This window comes from Gymnodraco acuticeps, unplaced genomic scaffold (genome assembly GCF_902827175.1).
Source record: "Gymnodraco acuticeps unplaced genomic scaffold, fGymAcu1.1, whole genome shotgun sequence".
NCBI classification, from domain to species: domain Eukaryota; kingdom Metazoa; phylum Chordata; class Actinopteri; order Perciformes; family Bathydraconidae; genus Gymnodraco; species Gymnodraco acuticeps.
This window is the reverse complement of record NW_022989768.1, coordinates 6,153,541-6,172,079: the sequence shown is the minus strand read 5'-3', so window position 1 is coordinate 6,172,079 and position 18,539 is coordinate 6,153,541. Positions and strand designations below refer to the sequence as shown.

The 18,539-nt window shown below is 42.1% G+C and overlaps 1 protein-coding gene across 13 annotated transcripts in view; it reads right to left on the bottom strand.

Annotated features, from left to right (window-relative positions):
• Window positions 1-18,539, bottom strand: part of sox6 (SRY-box transcription factor 6) — a 129,546-nt gene that overhangs the window by 15,023 nt on the left and 95,984 nt on the right. For all 13 annotated transcript variants that reach the window (XM_034217729.1, XM_034217789.1, XM_034217744.1 and 10 more), the window contains 3 exons: window positions 11,402-11,551; window positions 9,514-9,691; window positions 9,130-9,317 (listed from right to left, as the gene is read on the bottom strand). In XM_034217729.1, coding sequence (XP_034073620.1) covers window positions 9,130-9,317; window positions 9,514-9,691; window positions 11,402-11,551 — 516 coding nt within the window. The remainder of the gene's footprint in view (window positions 1-9,129; window positions 9,318-9,513; window positions 9,692-11,401; window positions 11,552-18,539) is intronic.

Sequence of the window (18,539 nt, the reverse complement as noted above, 5' to 3'; positions counted from 1 at the left end):
AAATAACAGCTTTCGGGGGGCCTCTGAATAGTTGCTGCACATTACACTTAATGTATTATGCAAGGGGAGAGTGCCGACTGCTGCTGGCTCCATTGTTGAATGACCTACTTCTCCAGTGAATACACAGGGCATTAGCAAAGGGCTGTCTTCCTCTCTAAAGACTCAACTAGGAGATGGACACTTTGACTCTGCATGATACAAATAATCCCCCCCCCCCCAGGTTTTTGCCTGGATGACACTAAAAGCAGGCATGTTGCCACCATTCAGGAAAAAAAGCATTTGTTTTACTCCCAGGGTGAGCGTTCAATCTCTGCCAAAGATGTAATGTCTGCACTGACCTCTGCCTCTTTCTTTTCTAAACATGCCTATCACAGGCAGCACAAACACATCCTCAGGTAAAGTCCCCACACAATACTAACAGCTCCCCTGCCACTCACGCCAACACACACATACATCTTTTAGCCCCTTCTTAGTAATGCATTGCACCATTTGTTGTTATTTCACTCTTTGCCCAATGGGACCCCACCCTCCCCTCCTACTAATAGTGAAGGTAAAACATCAAATTAAAATTCGGACGATATAACTAAGTGAAAATATGAATTTTAGTGACAGCATTCGATTTATTTATTTTGTCTTTTCCTGACAAATTAAATCATGCTGGCAACAACAGCCATCAGTAATTACAACACATTTGAAAAAGAAAACTATTAAGAAATCTCTGTCATTATTTTCTCTTGAGGGTTTGAAAAAGATGACAAGATGAAGGATGAAGATGTTTGAAGTCCATTTGAGGCTTTTCACAGTATTTTGATTTTCCTGATGCTTTTCTTTATTCAAGAACTATTCCTCAAAAGAAAGGCCTGCGGCAGACAATAAGAGCACTGCAATTAACCATCATACTTGAAGGAGCAGTCATTATTTATGGCCAGCTGAGTGATTCTGATATACAATTAACCACTACCTGCTTATGGCCTGTGATTAGAGCCTGTCTATCTGATGGCCCTTTGCTTACTTAAGTGTTTTCTAATTATGACATATGTGGTGGTCCCTGCTGGGCAAGAGGACGCTTTGTAAAGAGAAGATAGAGTGTGGTGCCTCTCTCCGTGTCACATTCTGCGTAAAGAAACACATACACGGAGCTGTATTCATCATCCAGCCACATTATTGCTCTTAATGAAAGAAGCTAGCAGCGCGATGACAAAGTGACTGATGTGCGATTAGCTGGATGGGCAATGTTGCTGCTTCAGATGCTACTTGGACAGTGCACTAGGAAGACACAGTGTTCATGGGGACTGTATTTCTGTAATAAAGTAGTCATCTCGTCCCTCTTCTGCGCTTCGTTGGTCCCCCCTGATCAATCAAGTCCTTTTATAAACTCATGATCATTAAGCATCATGTTGGGTTGAGAAGGAGAGAGAACAGGGCCCATCCATCATTAGGTTTCATTAATAACTAGCTCAGTGTTGAACTCCTTTTCCACCGCACAAAGTCATATGATAAGTGAACATCATCACATTAGACAGCTGGGAGCAAGACTGAATGAGGCTCTTGTTTGAGGATTTTTCAAGGTAGCTTTGACATAAAGAGAATATTTATATGGTAATATAGAAATTAACTGTATAATGAATACAAGCCAGCATTTGAAATTCTTGATTTAAAGGGGTTTTTACTTCCTTAAGTATTCCTTCCTTGTGTGTTAGTCTAATATTAATTAGCTCAGCTATTATGTGCAATATGGTAACACACATTTTCATACCATTTTATATACTGGGCTTAATATACTTATTGGTTATACGTTTGGTAATTTATATCTGCAAATTAGACTTATAGTTGAAATTAGGGCCATCATTTATCTGCACGGCATCAGGGTTTTGTTTTAAGGCTTGAAAATATTCAGTGAACTAATGCTTCTTTACTGCCCACGCATCAAGTGCTGTGATAAATTAATGGCACTTTTATTATTTTATAGTGTCATTAAATTTTTACTGATCACTCTGACAGAGAAGTAGCAAAGGACATGCAGTATCTTGGGAAGCTGGCCATCCAACCGATAGAGAGAGAGAGGGAGAGAATTTGGCTGATGAAAGACTTTGAACACAAAACAACGAGAGAACTCATGCTGCTGTGAAGAGGTAAAGATAAAGAGACAGGAAACAAAAGAAGTTACTCTACACATTTGTCTTCCTCCAGTTCCAACCATAACCGCATCCCTACCCTCAAATGACTTCAGTATGCAGCTCTCCATCCCACAACTAAAATTATAGCAATGCACTCTGAGCTGTAGTGGAAACTGCCACCCACAATAATCTCATCTGCCCTGCGTGTGCAGTCTTTTGTCTTTAAAGTTTGGTAACAGATGCATTTTGTTCAGTTGCACATGGCTAACAGTGTAGTGGTGAGTCACTGGTGAAGAGAGAGAAATAGCAGAGTGTTCTCAACTTCTTGTGCGAGGGAACCCAAAAGAGCCCTTGTCAATGCTGTAAAGAAAGCTTTAATCTGGCCGGCCGCAGAACATGTGCCGGAGGCCTGCTGCTCTGCCCACAGGGTGTATTCTGGGCAGAGGCGGGTGGCGGACGGCCCTATGCATTGTGCCTGCTCCTGCCCTATATTTAGGCAACAAGTTGTCAATCCTGACACTCCTTCACTCTCTCTTTTGTAAATAGCTCTAGGCAATAGGCAAATCCATATGGCCTGAGATTGTACACAGAGAAGATAAAATATCACAGAGATTAGTAAAGTGGACTGTGGTGTTCAGCGGAGAGTTTTGTGAAGGCCGCTAATTTAGTTTGGTGGGGTAAAGCAACATTACAACTGTCTTTATCTGGATGATTTTAAAAATGTTTAGTAAACACCATTAGTGAAATAATGCACTGTTTACCACATCAAAATGGATAGCATCAATGGTTTTTGGTAGTGAAAACATTTATTAAAACAAATGTGGTCCTTTTCTAAATCCCAAATGTTTATGATAAGAATAGATACTAGGTCTTGTTTCATGTTTTATGACTAGGCTTTGGGCTATGAATAAAAAAAACTTTAGTTTGTTTTATTTTACAGTATTAAAACAATTGTGTGAGTGATTTTGAGTGCCAAAGGTCTGACACCACTTTGAAAAAGTGAAAAGGTAAACTAGACTATACAAGCACAGATTAAGTTGGCATGTTTGCTCGCCAAAACATGTTGCCATCAGAATGATTATTTAAAGAGAAAACTGCTTAACATCTTTCAAGCAGCTGGCAAGCATGACACGTTTTGATCCTTACCAGTTGCCAACATGAAGTCATATAATAGTCTGGTTCTTGTTTGGCTGTATGTATATGTACTGTATATACAGACAATTACACGTTAAGCCCTTTCTCTGACATTTGAAAGCAGTAACTACTGTACTTTCCAAGATTTCTAAACTATTGGTGAAATCGTATCCATGTTTCCCTCATAGTGGAGTGTATGTGATTGCACATGTTTAAAATGTAGAACCTTAAACAGCTGCAGGACCCTAAACAGTCACTTATGTGTGTTATTGTGCTGGACTGGCTCTGGTTATATCACACACCTGGTATGTGGCAAGTTTAAGGCAATGGCTCTCTGACCACAATACAGGGCTTTATGTATCAAGTGTCAGTCATCACTGTGGTCTGAGACCCTCAGAATCTTCTCTCTGAGGGTCTCAGACTTAAGCCCTCAACAATCTGTCCCAGCCCTGAAGGAGACAAAGACTGCACTTTAACATGGCTACAGCTCCTCGCAGCTCTGCGCCTCATCTGTTTTGTATTTTTTTTGTAACCAGTTGCAAAGTTATTTATAAGTCTGCAGCTTTCCAGTAGTTTTTTGCTAGTTTTGAACCATTTAAATGTTAAGTACATCCAGCCATGCGGTAAACCCACAGTTCCTTTCATGCAGACTGTTGCTCTCTTTTTACCCAAGCTCTCCCTTTGCTAGGACTAATGCAGGCAGCAGCAGAATCAACAGTAGCAGCCACAAAAGACTGGCATCTGCTCTAGTAGTCGTCCTCAACATCACCCAGTGCAGAGATGGCAGCTATTCCAGCCCCATTTGTACTGCCAGGGCATCACCTCATTTGTTTAAAACAGAGGGGGGTAAAGGCCTTTAATTAAATTAAGAAGCTTACACTTTGAAAAAAAACCTGAAGTAACCCTATTCTTGGCTTTGTGCCAATTCAATGTTTATTGTTTTTTTAATAAAAGGGTATGCTATTATCATTAAAGATGGGGGTTTTTTTGGAAGGGGAAACAAGTCAAACCCACAAAATGTGACCTTTCAGTGTCAATTTAAAAAGTGCATTCAGTCCAAACAATTGGATTTGTGTTTATTTGTCTCCTTTGGGACATGTTGCGATTACCATTAGTATATCATACATATTATGTGCAAAATAACCGTATTGACAAGGTCATCTTTTTTGGCGTGTCATAGATAACTATTTAAACTTTCTGACACAGTTCAGTTCTTATGTTTTTCCTTTCTCTCTGCTGGGATTATTTTAGTTTTGACATCATGTATTTTACTGATTTCCTGTCCTCAATGATCCAGAAGTGTTCACTGTGTCCTCAGGGAATGTTAAATTGGGCTGAAATCTCCTGCCTTATCAAACCCTCCAGGTTGCAAACAGCAGGACATTGGTAACAGCAGCATTACCAAAAGCCCTTTCACATATGGACAAAACCTCAAGACTTTTTGGACACTGGAGCTATTATGTTCCTACTGCAACAATACCATAGACTATAAATGGTCCTTTGTGGCCTATTCTTTTCCTCGTCCTTTGTTGTGTGTGCCTTGTGGTTAGTGCAGTATCACAGGTCTTAGCCACGGGGGCCAGCAGAATTTTTGTGTGACTGCAGCAGGCCAGAAATTCACCATGTAAAATGACAAGTGGAGAAAATAATGGAGCCACCACTGCCAAATGACCCTTCCAAGATGCAGTCTTGATGTCTTTCTGGGGAAGAGGCGAGACAGAGCTAAGGACCTGACCTGGGATAGGAGCCACAAGACACACACACACACACACACACACACACACACACACACACACACACACACACACACACACACACACACACACACACACACACACACACACACACACACACACACACACACACACACACACACACACACACACACACACACACACACACACACACACACACTCACACTTATGCACAGGAACATATTATCAGAGTCATACACTATTTTTATGAACAATTGGACAAAGCATTAATGTAAGCAATCTTCACAATAGCTCTTGCTGGCTACAGCCAGTGTCTGGGAGCTGAGCATAATCTAATTTGGATGGGCAAACCCTTGTATGCCAAGGATTTACATTGCAGCCAAAATGCCTTGGATTGCAATTTCCAAGACAGCAGTCGAAAAGGAGCAGAAAATTGCTTCCAGGGCTGCACACCAGACAAGATTATATTCAAAGTCTTTGTGAGGGCTTTGCCTGAAAAGAGCCCTGGCAACACACACACACACACACACACACACACACACACACACACACACACACACACACACACACACACACGCACACACACACACACACACACACACACACACACACACACACACACACACACACACACACACACACACACACACACACACACACACACACACACACCTAAAGAAGGAACTAGTAGAACCACTATAACCAATTGGTTAGGAGTCTGGATTTTGTGGAGCACCAGTGTAAGCCCCATTTGAATATTTACAGGCTGAGCTTTGGGACATGGCAAATGGACAATTGTAGTCATCAATACTGAGGAGGGGAGGTGTTGTGGGGCAGAAAAGGGCAGTTCAATAGGTTAATACACTGGCCTTTCACCTTTTGATTCCAGTTAGGGACATGTCAGCAGAGGAATATATTTTATCTCACACAACCTCCAGGGCATCACATATGCAATGTATAATGGAGCTAAAGTAAGAGGAAATGATGCATTAGCTTCGGAATCTGTCATACCTTATACCCCAATTAAACTTATATTGTTTTGATATGAGAGAGGATATACTGTATGAACACATGGAGGGCGAACATGGGCAAAGGTAATTTTGTATCAGAACAATCAATTTGAAGGTGTTGTTTGCATTTTTCGATAAATTATGATTTGTATCTGCTGCGAAAATGAATATTTATCAGCAAATAGTACTAGGTAGCTGATCTAATGGCAGTCTATTCCAGTTAAATGTTGATGACAAGACGATGGTTCTGAGTGAAAACGTACACAGATACAGATGCTTGATATTTATTCACCCGTGACCCTGAAAAACAGCGTGTCCAGTAATAGCTACAGTGCATAATAGAGGGAAACAATTCAAATGGTTACAAATGGATTCAGATGTACTGTATTTGACCTGTAGGCATACTGCTACATTCTAGGTAAAAGCCTCCGCTGGGTGAGGACGAGATGGTAAATAATGGAACAAAGTAATTGCCCTCTGCAGACAATAATACCGTTAGATAAATATTTAAAAAAGGTAAATTGTAGAAAACGTTGTAAAAGGTTTTATTGTACTGATGGGATATAGTAAAAACAGGCAAATAAAAAGACTAGAAAGAAATCTGCTCCTGTAATGCATGAATATTTTACATGTCCTGAGGTTAAAGGCTTGTATACTGTAGAACAGAGCGTCTGATCTACACCATGTTCTCCTAGGTCAATGGCCAGGGAGGGAGAAGGAACTAGAGTCACAGTGATAAAGGTTAGGGAGGAATGCATTGTACTGTTCAGACACACTTTTAACGAAAAGATGAATTGATCCATCCGTAAGCAGCACTTAGACCCACTCCTCTGGCCGGTCATTACAGTGGGATAAATCAATATTTAATATCCCCCTCTAACAGACACGCTGGATGATCTTAACCTCTCCTTAATCCCATTTATGTTACCTTTCCAGATTCTTCTCCATGTAAGCCCTCTTTATGATAAACTTCCAAACAAGAAACCGGGAGGGGGGAGCTATTAAAGGCCCACACCATATTTATGTCAGGTGAGGCGCTTTCTTGAAATATTAATATTCTGAAACTGACCAAAGTGAAAGATTTTATCAGGGGCATTCAAACCTTTCTAGTTTGTAGGCTTGTATCAGCAAAAGACTCTCTCTCCTTCCCTCTCGTTTCACTGCTGAATTACAGCTTACTGTTCTTTATTGCAGCCGAAGGATGAAGATGATGGGGCAATTCTTTTAGCTGACTTGATAAAGCGTGCCTCTCATTTCACACCGTCCTAATAGGGCCAGTGTCACTGAAACTAAGAGGTGGCGATATCTCACTATGATTTGCACGAGCCGGAGAGTCAAGCAGGAGCTCGGTTAAGGTGTCATTCAGCAAGACAATAAATGATGTTGTAATGAAAACAGAGATATGTGTGGAAGCCTGAATAACTTAAGATGCATTTTTTCTCTTTAACATGCTCTATTTTGTAGCATTTTTGTTTGTATTTTAAATTCTATAATCCTATTGCTGTACTATATATTTTTTTTTTTATAGTACTTCAATGTTTGGTCTTTTTATCCCTAACTCAAATTACCTTAAACTGCCACCCCAAACACATATGGACACACACACACACACACACACACACACACACACACACACACACACACACACACACACACACACACACACACACACACACACACACACACACACACACACACACACACACACACACACACACACACACACACACACACACACACACACACACACACACACACACACACAATCTCTCTCTCTCTTTCTGTTTCTGTCTTGCTTTCTTAAAACACACTCTCCCTCTCCTCAGGTGGCAAACACACACAAAAGGTAGATTACAGGTGTGGAGTGACTGAGTATTTCAAGCAGAAGATCTCCAGAAAACAAGAGAAAAAGTATTTTCCTCCTCTGTGATGATCGCTTTACAATATGTTCAACAGACAACTCAAAAATGTAGAGAAAACAAAACTAAATCGTATATACAAAAGACTAAGCAGGGAGTCAAAAAATGGTTAAGCTCTTCCTACTAAGGACAATGTATCTAGTTATGTGCTGCCTGTTGAAAATTGCTCTTTACAGGCATTGTTCAGTTACTGCTTTCATATCATGGCAGATTCAGCTGCTTGGCTGACCACAGGCTCACCTTATTTAGGATGTAGGGAGGCAGCTGTACCTGCTCTAGTGTACTAAATACAGATAAAAAGGCCTGTTTGCTTTCAGGGTGACATTGTGACATGGTATATGTATGACTGTTCGTCAGCACAACATGTGATAATGGATGATTATTGATTATTGTAAAGACCTCTCTTGTTTGAATTGGTGAGGGCTAAGTGCACTGCATCTGTGTCCTGGGCTGCACCAATTTATTTGCTTCACCTCAGTAAGAGTATAGTTGATTGCCACCTGCATAGACAGTGATCTCTTCCAAACACCAAATTAGAGGGAAATCAAAATAGATATTCATTGACTTTTTTACATATACATTGACCTAGTTGAGGCTGTTGGTTGAAAGTGTCAGGTGCTGAAATATTAATGAGCGTCGCTCCCAGTTCCTGCCTGCTCCTCACAGCCAACTGGCAACATGGCATCAAGCTGAAGAGAGGAGGACAGCTTTTTTCTCTCCTTGATTGACTCATCGATTGAAGATATTTTTAAAGGGAATCCCTGGGAGTGTGTGCTCCTGGTACAAAGCAGCCCCATCCCGTGTCAGGGGACGGAGAGGGCTGCAAGTCTGCTTTAATTGGGCATAGACTTCATAGTCTTCTTAACCCGCACCGGGCAGCGCCATGGCCTGTCACGGCCCTCACACCAACATCAACAACGCAAGCCCTCTAAACACGCACACACAAATGCCATATTCATACTAATTTGACTTAACACACATGTAACCACTGAACTATGCCAGCTCTTATCAGTACGACCACCCTGGACAGGGATTAAATAAAAATGTTAGCCTTAAGAATTACTGCTATATCAAAATCATCATGTTCCACTTTCTTTCCTCCACTACTTGCAAGGAGAGCAAAGCGCTCGTGGTAACTTCTCATCATTTTGTCTTGCTTTATGGAAAAAGCTTGCAATGAAGAAGGCCTGAATCAGGGGTAAAAAGAGACCGACTATATGATAGTAGTTCTAACCTTGTCAGCTCTGCAGTTGTTGAGGCCCACGGAGTTGAGTGCGGACAGCTTTGCCTCCATGCCCTGCTGGTGAATCTGCAGCTGTTCCCTCTGGATCTGCTCCCTCATTTTCCGAGCCTCCTGTATGGCCTTCATCACTGTGTCCTGGTCCCCGAACAGCGCGGTGGAGTTTAGGCTGGACAGAATATCTAAACACACACACACACACACACAGCAGAGTGAGTGCACTGGAACACACACTTCCCAAAAGAGAGAAAACAACTTCACCCGGCATCTTGACAGTGAGATATGAAGTCCCTAAACCTTTCAATGTGGTCTCCCTGGATGTGAGTGATAGAGTAAATATGCACGTGTGGGATCTTGTTTGTGAGGTAAAGGTCTTACCAAGAGATGATGCCCGGCCCAGGCCTCCAAGTGTGCTGGGAATGCCACCCTTGCCGAGGAGACTGTTGGGGCTGCTTTTACTGCCGAGGAACAGGTTTTGTGTCGGCGATGTGGGGCATTTCACCAGGTCTGTCATCTTTGGCCGAGCAGACAGGTTGAGCGGCTGTGATCCCTCCTCCTACGGCAGCAGAGATAGGTATATGAGAGAAGACAGATGCGAGTAGGTGCCCCCACCCCCTCCATATTTGGAGGAGCTCTTGATTCCCAGACACATAGTTCTCCTCTGTTCTTGGTTAATTATAGGATCCCTATCTTGACCCACACCTCCTCCCTGGTTCTTCCTTCTCCCTTTTTTCCTTTCCTCTACTCATCCATCCTTCCTTAGGAGCTGTGCCATTGCGATCTTCTTCACAGTTGCCCAGCGCCTTTGTTCACACTAATTAAAGCAGATTCTGTCTCTCTGTACGTCTTCATCTGTTCTCCCTCTCCTCCTCCCTGCTCTCTGTCTGCACTCTTGTTCGAAGAATAAATAATGACCAGATAACGGCGGTGCCAATGATCAAAGACAGCTGTTCTATTCATCAGATGTCGACTTACATTATCTACTTCATTAACTTGTTTTTTGTAATTTCACTCTTCATTTGTTCATACTTGGTTTTATCATATGCTTTGATATGCCTATTTATAAAAACATATATTATGTAATTTGGGAAGAAACTCAATGGTTTGACTTGAACTACAACACACCAAATTCCATATGCACAGTGTATTTGATTAAATACAATAAATGCTGAATAATTCTGAATAGATACAACTCAAATATTCTCCTCCCAGAAAATAAATGTCACTTAGCACAGAAAAAATCGTCCCGTGTACAGCATCTTTTAAATCAGATTAAGGCTCATGCTGTCGTTAAGTCTTTTTCAAAGCCCAAGTGTCTCCTTGTCCAAACATATGGCTCAAGCATAGACTGCCCTAAGGCCATGTTATTGCTGTGCCAATAACAGTTTGTCATGCAGTGAAGCTGAAAGTAGACAAACACAACTTAAGGCAATCTGATTTCATTGGACTGTTGCACAGGCTTCATGAATAATTCATTTTATTAGATGTTGTGATATTTGGCAGTATTTGTAATATTTTGACTAGAATGAGTCTTTCCATTTCTCATATCGTAAAAGTAGATACAGTAGTTGTATTTATTTGATGAAATGACAGTTGTTGAGTCAGCTTAATGGTATTCCTTCAATTGAAATCCCAAGAGGCAGTAGACCTGAAGGATGTGTGTGCATACGTATGAAGAAAAAGCCAGAATGCTTTCCTACCATTTCAAGACATGATTAATAGTCTTTCTCCATTGTAATATTATTACCCTAAACTACTCCAAATGGGCGTATGTTTCCGATTATCGCCTCAGTGAGTGGGAATGATGTACATGGCACTTTATGCTGCATGGAGGTTGATTGGAGCCGTGCCATACAGCAGCAGAAAACACATCCAGCATTTGGTTTGTTCACAAGGCAAACATAGACGTCTATTCTACTCTTTGATTTACTTTTGGAAGCATTAGTATAGCCCAGTTTTATTTCATTTTGGTTTGAAAAAAATGCAGAAAAGAAACGTAGAAACCATGTGTTCCACAAATTACTGGCTTTGAGCAGTCATAGCCATAGCAACTATGTCCACAGGCTTTTGGTTTAGAGAGAGAGCCTTGTTAAAGCCTCACAGATTGATGGGCTGTTAGAGGCTGGGCTCAGCACCGGCCGGCTGCAACTCTGAAGTAGTGAACTGTGTTTTTATTCAGAGAACCCCAACTAGGCTAGGATCAGTCAAGTGCCACTCAAGGCCTACGCTGATGGGTGGGCAGGTTGAAGGATGTTGAGGGTTGTACCTTGATGTGAGTGATGGGGCTGGAGGAACTCTTGTCATTCTTCAGAGAAGAGGGAGAAATGGGCCCACTCGCATTGAAGGACTGGGGTAGTGGAGGCAACTTGGCTCCGGGAGAGACTTGCATGCTGGCAAGCTGCGCGGCATACAGTTGCTGTTGGGAGGTAGAGAAACCAGTTAGCATCCAAATCCAGTAAACATTCAAAGTTTTATATTCTGTTTTTTCTCCTCCCTTGGACTCTCTCTACTTCTGTGTCTGCCTTTATATCTCCCCCTTTCTCTCTTTTACGTTTTTCCTCTCTTTCCATGAGGCTGGCATAGAACGTCCATCAAAGGTCTTAACTGTATTTCAAAGGCAGAACCCAGAGAGAGACAGCAGTCTTAAAAAACCACACAGAGATGGCTTTCATTCAAAATACTTGGAGCCCCTATTTTCCACTCATCACAGAGAAAAGTTTTCAGAGTGGATGCAAGTGTGTTAGCAAAGATCTCTAATTTCTCTAGGTCTACACAGCTTCCCATTGAAGTTTCTGGCCTGGGATTCATCTCCACACAGCCATGTGAGACAGTCCCATAATGTTTGAAACCCAAGCTCGGTTGGACTGCCATCACAGAACATGGTAAAGACAAGAATTATTAAGGCTTAGAAACCTGCACAAAGAACACTGATGCAATCACCGTTATTTTCCTTGGCATTAAATCAGTAAGATGTCCAACTGTTGGTGACATTACCACACAAGAGGGTGGTTAAAATGACTGGTGCAGCACTAAAAAACGGTTAGGCCTGTACAGGGTTGAACTCAAGAAGCTATGTTTACAATTCCACCACTTAAGAGGTTAATATAATGGGTTTTGAAGTTTTTTTTTAAAATTTGGTGAGCCACAGACTGAAAATTGTCTGTTGAATTATATTGTTGACATAGTATTTCAAACTTTATCCTGAATAAATGTACAGGTTTATGTATTGACCTTAAGTTGTGTGCCGTTTTTTACATTATTAAAATCGAAACAAAGAAAATACTGATTTGATGATTATTTGTGTGCTTGTATTTCTGTTCCAACAGCCCAGTACTCCCCTACTGCTGACACTTCTTTCCGCTCCAGGCCTGTATTGATTTGCCACCAGGTAAGTGATGAAATTGGCTTTTGTCTCCTGCTGCAAATAGCAGGGGTCTGTCAAATAGAGCTACTGTCTAAGAAAGAGTGTTACTCCATGTAGCCTTAAACCTCACCTCATCAGACAGATAGCACCCTACTGGCCTGCTCTCTACACACAAAGTAAGCCTTATGGTGTGTTGGTTTATTCAGTCAAATGGTGCTGTCAGGTAGAATCTAATTTATATTCCTTTGGCCAATCAGCACAACCTGTCTCATTTCCTGGTTCCACTGGGTGCATAAGACTGCATTTGTGTAGATGGGAAAAAGGGACCTGGACCAGCTGGCCTCACCTTTGACGCTGTAGATGGGGACTAAAGCCAAACAAAGCACTTTATGTCTTTGCACATATCTCCAGTTATAAACACATATGTGCTCCTGTAAGAAACTTTATCGCTGCCACATAAGTGGCAGTACAAAAGGTCCATTCTTCTCTGGGACCAGGGGATAACAACAGCACATGGGCAGCGGAAATGACAGACTGATTATGTTCCTACAATGATAGCACTGCCCCCACCTCCTTCACAAACAGCCTTTTGTCTCCAAATGGACACAGGAGCAGACCAAACTCTATTTTCTTCTCATCTGAGCTAGACTTAGTTAATGTCAGTGGTGAAGGCACTCTGTGTGTGTGTGTGGGGGGGGCTGGTTTTAGGAGAAAGGGAGAGAGTGACAGAGGGAGTGAGACAGAGGAGTCTCCATTCACTGGCTGTCACTCCAGGCTAGTCTCAGTGAAGAAGCGGAAGCTGAGTCTGTTGGACAGATGTTTGCTAACAGGCCTGTCGAGGAGCATGCCCCTGACCTTGAGTGGGAAGAACTTTATTGTCCCGGAAAAAGAGCATAATTAGACTTTGCCTCAAATTAGACGCAGTCAGGGTGCCCCTTTTCAGCACTGATTAGCAGGTCAGTGCCATGGGGTGAGAAGCAATGGTTATCCTTGTAAAAAGAAACACTCTGCCTCAAAAAGCCAAAGAACAATAAATACAATCAGGGGGAAAGACAGATGAAAAGTGTTTTAACCCACCATATACTGCTCAAGGACTTATGTGAATTACCTCAGTGTTCAATGTGTGGAGTGTGGAGGTATTTCCTATAGCATTACAGTATGTAATATATATATATATATATATATATATATATAATATAAAATACCTTGACAGTGGATAACAAAATGATTGTTTGACACCCATTACGTAAGTGAGTTGGAAGCAACAACGTTACAAAGTAAAGGAAGGTGTCAATGTCAAGGCTGAGGATCATGCATCCTGCCAAGGCCGGTCTCCCTAAGCAGAAGACATCTGCCCGCTTCACCCAATTGGATCTCTTATATCTAGTAACCCCTTCTTCGTATCTACTTGCCAGGTGGTGGCAGCAAAAGGTTTACGCTATTTAGGGTCAAGCTGAAAGTCGAGGCTCCTTCTCTGGGGTGTTGGAGGAGTAGGCAAAAGCCTGACTGGAGCATAGGACTTTTCCGTTTCCTTTTTTTCCCTTTACAGTGTTAACAGAAGTTATTTTGCACTATTTGATCAGGGAACCAAATACATCTTTCAAGACACATGTAACACTCCTGAAAATGTAAAGCCATAGAGCTGCAACCTAAGGTATAGCTTATACTATATTAGGAATTGGCAAAAAGCAATATTAAAAAAACTAATGTTAAAAAATCTGGCAAACAAGAAATATTCACTTATTATAAAAGGTTTCTCTTAGCTTAAAGGCAGTACAAACCTTTCCATGATTAAAAGTGTGTGTACAACTAGTTTTACAATTCACTATGTGTTACTTTTTGTGTTTTGAAAGGTTTAGGTTTCCTAAAAACAGTACTATTACACACATAAATAAGGAGATGCACAAACACAAAATCTAAGGTCTTCCTTCTGACCCCATCATTCCCTGTTTCCCAGTGGACGAAGCAGACCTCAGCAAGCATGGATTCAAAGTGAGTGCAGCACGCCCAAGGTCAGCCCGTTAGCCTCTGTTAATTAAAAACAAGCCCTCTGGAGGAAGCAGAGGTTAAACGGAGATATTCACTTTTCTGCCTGCGACATTAAACTGAGATTACACACTCTGCTGATGATGTAAGACATCTCAGAAGAACTATATGCAGTTAAGACAGGCAGCCTCTAAAAAAAAAAGGAAACCAATTGCCTTAAAAAACTATTTCCATGAAAAGTACCGATGAACCAACTCTGAATTTTACATAAGGTGAGTGTTGACTGAATACTGCCCTACTCTTTGTGTCTGAGTGTGTCCGTCAGTCAATGTCTCATTCACCTCTGCCTGGCCTGGGCGCAAAGCACTGGGCTGGATATGAGTGCACTAACTGCTTCAATGCACCACACCATTTAAAAGGCAGCACAGCGCCAGCCCCGTTTGCCACGAGGCTTGTACAGGCTCATTGCCCAGGGCGCCCGGGCAGGCTGACCCAGGCTGGGCCCAGATGTCAGGAGTGGAGGAAGGCGTCCTGGTGCACTGTGCCGATGCTTTCCAGTATGGCCTAACATCTGTCTCATCTGCTGGCGCCCAACCTGCTCTGCCCTTACCCCTCCGCTTGCCTTTTCTCTATTTCTCGATCTTACATCAACAGTATATATGTTGAAGTCCTTCTCTCTATCTCACACACACACACAATATATAGCCCGTCTTCTGTTAGTTTGTGTGTATGTTCTCCAGGCCCAGGGGCCCAAGAGCCAGCCCTCCCATTCAGTGCAGCTCACTGCATTATCCACTCTATCTGTCCATCTGTCCCTCTGTTCACCACTGCCTCCATCCAGCTGCTCACATAGCCGTCCTATTAGCCAGCCTTCCACACACGGCTAGCATTGCTGCACTGCTTTGGGTTACCTTCAAAGACCGAGCTCCTCTGCTCATAAACACAGAAACAGCTGCTCTCTACAGTATGTCTGTTCTCTCTTTCTCCCCTCCTCCTCTCCCCCTCTCTCTCTTTCAAAGTCAAAAGTGCTTCACTTGTTAATGATGGAAGCTGTTTCTTCACATCTGTACTACACAGGCATTTACATCCAAACAAAAGATAATGTGCGGTTTGCTGCTCTCCCACTTTCTTCCTGTTTGTCCCTGACTGTGTAACACTCTTTCTTATCACTGTAGTCGTCTCAGGCTGAGTACTCCTTCAGATGTGTCTGCTTGAAATCTGGTCGCTGAGCATGTAGACTGCTTTTCATCTTTACAGTGGGAGCATGAGCCGAGGCTGGGACCAGGTTTATCATGGGCCTAGAGAGATGCCATGGCAAATACGGCAGATGGTAATTGCGAAGTCTTAACTCAAGCAGCTAGACCTCCAGTGCTGTAAAGCCTAAAGAGGTTATGGGCTTTGACACTTCAGGAAAGAAAAAGCAACACGCAGACAGGATGAGCAAACGAAAAAGAAACACACAAACTAAGAAACTTATAAATGGTTCAGAATGTCGATGGGAAATGGGAAAAGCAAGACATTGAGACAGAGACAGCAAGAGATAGAAAAAGGAGCTCTGACTGAGTGAAAGCAGAAGCTTTCTATTTATTTGGTCCTAACAGTGATACTGTATACGAGGAACCCAGATGTTCTGTTTTATCCAATAATACATTCCTTAAAATGGCTTGAACCCCAAATTCTGCTTCCGATGATTAAAATAACAAGGACTTTCTCACAAAGTCCTCCTTCTGTTTACTGGCTCCGTAAAAAGGCAAGCGATATATACAGTTTGTTAACAGGAAAACAGCGATAAAGTGCCATCCCAAATAGAAACATCTTTTGTAGAATTAGGGAAATGCGCTTCTTGTGTCTACACTCAATTGAATATAGTGGGTGTCCGGACAGATTGGGGTACAATCTGAGCACAATTTCCTCTGTTAGGTGAGAGGTGTCAGTTGTAATCATGGAAGGATAGGCAGGGATGGAGCCATTGTTTCCTGCTGGTCCTCAGCTCATCCCAGCTCTGTGTGGGCACTAATGAAGAGGGGCATGTCGCGCTGGGATAGTTTACCCGCCTCCTCTCCTGTGAGTTGAGGACGAGAGCCAATCTGTCAGGAAAACATTGAGTGAAATTGCCCAATGGTACAGCAATGCCTAGTGACAGCCACTTGCAGTCTGCCAGCCGACAGAGTGATGCTACCACCTTGTATTGACAAGAAAATTACAGTCTCCAACACTCAAACGCATCCTCCAAGATTCATTTACATCTATCAGCTCTAAGCCTTTGTTACCTTGTTGAGTTTTCTTCTCTTAGGAGAGAAAGGGTGGGGATGGGGGGGGGGGGGGGAGGATCCCAGACTGTTATGACAGAGGAGATTGTGAAGAGGCTACGTGTCCAACATTAAGACTGACGGAGCGGCTAGCCTCCCTGACTGGATGGCTGATCACATTACCTCTCCAGCATTGTGGGAATTAATTCTTCCAATGAGATATTTTTTAAGGTTCATATATTGCACAATCTAAACTGAGTAAATTGGTGAAAATTATACCTTGCCACGCAGCTGACAGGAAGAGATATTTTAATTGGGGGGGGGCAGCATTTCCAGCCATATGTGTGGCGGATTATGTGTGTGTCTGTGGTGAAGAATATGGTTGGAAGTAAAACTAGAAAAGTTCAGGACGGTGTTAAGGGAGAATTATGCTTGATGTTGCATGTAGCATGAACTCAATAGTAAGTCATAAGCGTGGTTCGCTGAAATATTTAAAAAAAATTGAGTGCATATTAAATTACAAGTTGCATCATTATAACATGGACATAATGTGTTCATTTCAAAGTCATCAAATGTTTTCTTTTACAGGAGCCCTAGAGTAGTCACAGGTACTTAAAGTTACAAAAATCAAAGTTTTATCATGTGATTTTTTTTGTAAGAAGTCCTTTTTTCTGCTTCCTTGCATTGATTTACCCTATCTCTCTCTCTTGTTTATCTCTCTCTCACACACATATTGGAGTATACCTTTCAATAGTTTAATTTTGAAGGAGGGCACTGGTGCTATTATTGCTCTAAAGGGGAGGAGACACCTCTAACTTAATTCCATGTCTGGCTTGATATGATGTTTTTAATCAGAGCAGGCTCCCAGTGCTTTGTAGAGGAAGTGGTGGCAGTCACATGGTTTGTTGATCCCAGCTATGTAGAAAAGGGCATGTTTGACTTGCCTTGCTGTTTTAAGGGGAGTCTCTATGCAGGGTAAATAGCAGCCAGCAGGCTGAATATGTGACAGGCTGACAGACTTCAATTAATGAAAAATGCACCTCTTTTTGTTTACTGTGTTCTGTAAAGGTCAGCCAAGTCATGGTCTTGGAGGCACTGTTTTTGCCCATTCCCAGGGTTAGATACATAATCAGAATGAATCACTCTAGACCCGTCTCCCCTCCTCACCCCAACCTTCAGATATATGACTGTCTCATCTGACCTCATACACAAATATAAATAGACTCTGCATGCCTGTCTGAACTACCGCTCCTTTCCAACAGACATCTCCATGATACACAAACTAAGCGACACATATACACCCCAGAAAATATTCACATACACTCCCTTCACCTTTTGCTCTTACAGGACACACATTTTAACATGAGCATACATACTTAACACCTTGCATGTTTCTAATCACTCCTCTCATGGCTGCATAATGACGCACAGCTCTTCAGAGCCAGCTGCGAGCATTGTTCCAACTTGCCAAGGCTCGTTAACACTGACAGTGGTAGGCTCAGAAGGACAAATGCCACATATATCAGTGTGCAACACGTTTCACCCTCAGTCTTGAACTTTCTTGTTTAATCTTGACATCTTTATATCTGATGTTGAGCATCACATGTTGCAGCTTTCAATAACTTTTCCCCCATGTTGAAAAAGCAGCATCGGCCACTTAACCACATGTCAGGAGAGATGCTTTTTAATCTTTTGTTTCCAAAGAACTTATTTATGATTCCAAATAGATTTAAGGTCTACTTTAATGAGAATTGCAATGTAAACTGCTAATTAAGAGAAGCAACAAGCAGCAGTGTTGCTGCATA